The sequence below is a fragment of the Pygocentrus nattereri genome, chromosome 27 (assembly GCF_015220715.1).
Source record: "Pygocentrus nattereri isolate fPygNat1 chromosome 27, fPygNat1.pri, whole genome shotgun sequence".
Taxonomy (NCBI): Eukaryota; Metazoa; Chordata; class Actinopteri; order Characiformes; family Serrasalmidae; genus Pygocentrus; species Pygocentrus nattereri.
The window spans coordinates 20,735,296-20,741,358 of record NC_051237.1 but is presented as its reverse complement, the minus strand read 5'-3'; the positions used below and the strand labels follow the sequence as shown (position 1 = coordinate 20,741,358).

At 37.2% G+C, this 6,063-nt stretch overlaps 1 protein-coding gene across 2 annotated transcripts in view; it reads right to left on the bottom strand.

The window, feature by feature from the left end:
• Positions 1-1,602: 1,602 nt before the first annotated feature.
• vars2 (valyl-tRNA synthetase 2, mitochondrial) overlaps positions 1,603-6,063 on the bottom strand; it is a 32,200-nt gene continuing 27,739 nt past the window's right edge. For both annotated transcript variants that reach the window (XM_017711421.2, XM_037535389.1), the window contains 4 exons: positions 5,796-5,907; positions 5,131-5,336; positions 2,002-2,151; positions 1,603-1,858 (listed from right to left, as the gene is read on the bottom strand). In XM_017711421.2, the coding sequence (XP_017566910.1) occupies positions 1,787-1,858; positions 2,002-2,151; positions 5,131-5,336; positions 5,796-5,907 (540 nt within the window). In that variant the 3' untranslated portion in view covers positions 1,603-1,786. The remainder of the gene's footprint in view (positions 1,859-2,001; positions 2,152-5,130; positions 5,337-5,795; positions 5,908-6,063) is intronic.

Here is a 6,063-nt window from a genome sequence, read left to right as displayed (position 1 = left end):
GCTTGTTTGTGATGTGCAAAAATAGTAAATTGCTTTTTTTAACGGAAAACGGAGAAATCTTTATAACACAATACCAATCTATATAGTCATGGGCCATGTAGTCATTTTGAGTGTAGAGGGTGAAAATGGGTGCACTCCATTTACCTGTGCAGGCTCAACGTTTTTTACATCGCAGCAATGGTGGAGGAGGCTGTTTAAGTAGCACTTAAGCAGGCTTTTATGCCGATTACTGCATAGCGTATCTACCATTACAGTAAAAACAGCACTCGGAGCTGTTGTAGCTGTCTTTATTGAGGACAAACTGTCATTTGTGAATTCAGAAAGCACATTTCAGTGTTATCAATGCTTTGGCAGTGTTCACCATGATTCCCCAAGTGGGAACGACTATGTAAATTGCCTCTGTTCTGATTGGCCGTTCTATGTTGTCCCTCTAAAAACAGTCCAGACTGAAACACTTCCTATAACTTCAGCATGAATGGGTGGGGCTGTTAGGCCTCACAGAAACAATACATTCAAATCAACAATATATTAACTAACAAACCTTTAACCATGTTTACTCCTTTTGCAGAAGGTGGAAAAATGCATTATTCCATTTAAACTGAAAGGGAAATTCCACTGATTTTTATAAAATATCAGCTTATTTAAAATATTAAGAGGTAAAGAAAGTTACAGAGTAGTTTGTTCACCACTGTAGAAAAGCCTACAGAGTCAGAGCTGTTCACAGCGGTGGTGATACGAACCAGATGCCCGAAGAATTGAATACCTCTAAAAGCTCCCTCACAGGACGCTATTACGCTAAATGGCTGCCTGATGTCTATTGCTTTACAACAGTTTTGAAGAGGTTTTGTCCTAAAGTGTATTTTTAAGATGCAGGCAGGGCAGAGCGCTCCATGTAGGTCGCTGTAAGGCAAAACAGTTCTCAAAGACATACCACTATTTTATCATTATCAACATTACACATAACATCTCAGAAGATCTGTAGGTTCACCGAGTGTAAATAAGTTGTAGACGTTACAAGCCCGGGTCCCTGTAAAGAAATCGGAGTCGGTAGGTTTCTATACAATGAACAATTTCAAAACAAACCTCTCTGAATGACTCTGAATGTAAACATTTTATTATATAGAAATTCTGAAATTTCTGCATATTTCTCACTTAAATTGGCTAGCTTGTTGTTAATCTTCATTAATAGTCAAGCACTTAAACTAATATAAACTAGTAGTTTACATGGTATATTTTAAACCCAAGGAAAGGAATAGTAATGAGATTTGACACTCTGAAAAGCTCCAAAGAAGCTTAAAGTCCTAAACAAACACAACCCGAGTACTGTGTAATAAAATACTGAGAAAGATTGTTTTGCCCAAGTTTGCCTTCCAAGCAGGACAGCTTGGTTTCTGCTGCTTGATGCTGGTGGACTGATGATTTGGAGCACGGTTGAAATGGCAGCCACAGTTCTAAGACACTACCTAAGCACTTTAGTCAGAACAGTATGCATATTGGAACACAGCCAATATGTCATTAAAACTTGATTTTGTGATTATTATAAAGGCATGTGAAAAGATGACGCAAATAGGCCTGGGAGGAAAGTAAAACAGATTTTCTAGGTATAGTAGGACACCCAGTGAATCATTTATTATTTCAACATTTACGGTACATTCAAGCAATATGAACAATAACATTAACTTTGACGCTATGGTCCAGTAGGTATTCTTTTTTATACTTTATATATAAATACCGCTCACTGTGATTTCCATTTCTTTGGCTTAATTACTGTACTTCAAGCTCTCTGTTAACTTTTTGATGACTTTAAAGCCAAAAGCTGGTCATTAATGCTCTTCAGTTCCTGCTCCAAGGCTGCAATCTGTGGATTTGAAAAACAAGAGAGAACAAGTCACTTAAATGTGGATAAACTACATAAACTACACCTTAATAGAAACAAAATACTAATGTACTAACCACGACTTCAGAGAGTAATTGAATCATTTATAAGAAGTAAAAACTCACCTTATTTTCTGTCTCCAGCCGAATACGCTCAGGAACTTTTTCTGCGTAGCCTGGTCCTCTAGTTTTAGAGAGCGATTGCTGAAGTCTGAAGAGAAGCTTTTCTCTACGCTGGGAAAGGAGGATTATCTGTTTGTCAGCATTACTGCAGTTCTAAAAGAGAGGTGGGGAGATCAGGGTTAACTCATGGCTCTGGCCAAAGAAAATGACACCAACACCACAGCCTGTCTTCTATTCAAGCTGGATTAGTTTTACCTGGAATTGGTCTGCAATTTACATAATTGCAAACAAGATGTCATTTTAGCATGAATCTACACTTTTTTACAGTCTAATAATTGTGGAGCGATTTTAATCCAGTATGAATCTGCAGTGTGTGTAGTTTTACAGTCTGACTGTAATAATAGTGGAGTGATTTTAATCCAGTGTGAATCTGCAGCGTGTGTAGTTTTACAGTCTGACTGTAATAATTGTGGAGTGATTTTAATCCAGTATGAATCTGCAGTGTGTGTAGTTTTACAGTCTGACTGTAATAATTGTGGACTGATTTTAATCCAGTATGAATCTGCAGTGTGTGTAGTTTTACAGTCTGACGGTAATAATTGTGGAGGGATTTTAATCCAGTATGAATCTGCAGTGTGTGTAGTTTTACAGTCTGATGGTAATAATTGTGGAGTGATTTTAATCCAGTATGAATCTGCAGTGTGTGTAGTTTTACAGTCTGACTGTAATAATTGTTGGAGTGATTTTAATCCAGTATGAATCTGCAGTGTGTGTAGTTTTACAGTCTGACTGTAATAATTGTGGACTGATTTTAATCCAGTATGAATCTGCAGCGTGTGTAGTTTTACAGTCTGACTGTAATAATTGTGGAGTGATTTTAATCCAGTATGAATCTGCAGTGTGTGTAGTTTTACAGTCTGACTGTAATAATAGTGGAGTGATTTTAATCCAGTATGAATCTGCAGTGTGTGTAGTTTTACTGTCTGATGGTAATAATTGTGGAGCGATTTTAATCCAGTATGAATCTGCAGTATGTAGTTTTACAGTCTGACGGTAATAATTGTGGAGTGATTTTAATCCAGTATGAATCTGCAGTGTGTGTAGTTTTACAGTCTGATGGTAATAATTGTGGAGTGATTTTAATCCAGTATGAATCTGCAGTGTGGGTAGTTTTACAGTCTGATGGTAATAATTGTGGAGTGATTTTAATCCAGTATGAATCTGCAGCGTGTGTAGTTTTACAGTCTGACTGTAATAATTGTGGAGTGATTTTAATCCAGTATGAATCTGCAGTGTGTGTAGTTTTACAGTCTGACTGTAATAATTGTGGAGTGATTTTAATCCAGTATGAATCTGCAATGTGTGTAGTTTTACAGTCTGACTGTAATAATTGTGGAGTGATTTTAATCCAGTATGAATCTGCAGTGTGTGTAGTTTTACAGTCTGACGGTAATAATTGTGGAGTGATTTTAATCCAGTATGAATCTGCAGTGTGTGTAGTTTTACAGTCTGATGGTAATAATTGTGGAGTGATTTTAATCCAGTATGAATCTGCAGTGTGTGTAGTTTTACAGTCTGATGGTAATAATAGTGGAGTGATTTTAATCCAGTATGAATCTGCAGTGTGTGTAGTTTTACAGTCTGATGGTAATAATTGTGGAGTGATTTTAATCCAGTATGAATCTGCAGTGTGTGTAGTTTTACAGTCTGACTGTAATAATTGTTGGAGAGATTTTTATCCAGTATGAATCTGCAGTGTGTGTAGTTTTACAGTCTGATGGTAATAATTGTGGACTGATTTTAATCCAGTATTAATCTGCAGCGTGTGTAGTTTTACAGTCTGACTGTAATAATTGTTGGAGTGATTTTTATCCAGTATGAATCTGCAGTGTGTGTAGTTTTACAGTCTGACTGTAATAATTGTGGACGGATTTTAATCCAGTATGAATCTGCAGTGTGTGTAGTTTTACAGTCTGATGGTAATAATTGTGGAGTGATTTTAATCCAGTATGAATCTGCAGTGTGTGTAGTTTTACAGTCTGACTGTAATAATTGTTGGAGTGATTTTAATCCAGTATGAATCTGCAGTGTGTGTAGTTTTACAGTCTGACTGTAATAATTGTGGACTGATTTTAATCCAGTATGAATCTGCAGCGTGTGTAGTTTTACAGTCTGATGGTAATAATTGTGGAGTGATTTTAATCCAGTATGAATCTGCAGTGTGTGTAGTTTTACAGTCTGACTGTAATAATTGTTGGAGTGATTTTAATCCAGTATGAATCTGCAGTGTGTGTAGTTTTACAGTCTGACTGTAATAATTGTGGACTGATTTTAATCCAGTATGAATCTGCAGCGTGTGTAGTTTTACGGTCTGACGGTAATAATTGTGGAGTGATTTTAATCCAGTATGAATCTGCAGTGTGTGTAGTTTTACAGTCTGACTGTAATAATTGTGGACTGATTTTAATCCAGTATGAATCTGCAGTGTGTAGTTTTACAGTCTGACTGTAATAACTGTGGAGGGATTTTAATCCAGTATGAATCTGCAGTGTGTGTAGTTTTACGGCCTGACTGTAATAATTGTAGAGTGATTTTAATCCAGTATGAATCTGCAGTGTGTGTAGTTTTACAGTCTGACTGTAATAATTGTGGACTGATTTTAATCCAGTATGAATCTGCAGTGTGTGTAGTTTTACAGTCTGACTGTAATAATTGTGGACTGATTTTAATCCAGTATGAATCTGCAGCGTGTGTAGTTTTACGGTCTAACTGTAATAATTGTGGAATGATTTTAATCCAGTGTGAATCTGCAGTGTGTGTAGTTTTACGGTCTGACTGTAATAATTGTGGACTGATTTTAATCCAGTATGAATCTGCAGTGTGTGTAGTTTTACAGTCTGACGGTAATAATTGTGGAGCGATTTTAATCCAGTATGAATCTGCAGTGTGTGTAGTTTTACAGTCTGACTAACTGTGTAGTGATTTAATCCAGTATTCATACTGAAATGGAGTGGAGTGATTTTAATCCAGTAGGAATCCATTTTACAGTCTAAAAGTAATAATTGTATGGTGATTTAATTCAGTATGAATCTCCAGTACCCCAATATTGCTAAGGTTGCAGGAATTTGTTACCTGTATGTCAAGGTGTAGCTGAATGGAATGGCCAACTACACCAAAGGGACTCCCTTCAGGTGGAGGTGGGGCTGAGACAAATGGGAGTGATGTAGCGCCCTCTTGAGTACAGTGCAGGTGCAGGTTAGAGACCCGGCCCAGGATGCAAATAGCAGGGCTGAAGCTGTAGAGGGTCTGAGCCTGGTCTGCTGTGCACACTGCCCACACTAGGAAAAGAAAGTAGCTGTATTTTGTGGGAGTTTGACAGTCGTTTCATGCCATTTCACAAGGTGTACTAAATTGCTTGTACAGTGTATATATAGCCATTAATATCTACAATGAGTGGTGGAGAAATGCATCGATAAATCATGATGCATCGCATTGACGGTGATGATTCAACTGCTCTGATTTTGGAACGTTAGAACCAATATAATAATAAATTCAGCTTTTTTTGCCCAAATAATATTTCTCAAGCTACTTTAAAATGCATAAAATCATAAAAATAACCTTGCTGTATTGTTTTTACTTGTATGTAGTCAGTACTATTATGTACTACTAATTATGAATCACAATAATCAAATCAAATTTTGGTGTACATGATTAATGTGCACATTTTTCAGGCAGACAAAGCAAGAGACTAAAGAAAATGCCACTACAGGTTAAACAGACACAGTCATGGCACTCACTATCTGGTTTTTCCTTAGTTAGGTGATACTGGGCCCTCAGTGACCTTGCCACCCGGACCACTTCCTGAACCAGAGGAAAATCAGCTTCATCCTGAGGAAAATGCCAGTGAGCCTGGTGGGAAGTGGGTGACAGAAAGATAAGAGAGGAACAGGAAAGAGAGAAACACAATGCAGTAATATGATAAATTGTTTTTCTCCGCTGAGTAAACAGAGTGAATCACTGTCAGCTGACGACAAAATCAGCACTGCTGTATAAAAGAATGTTTCC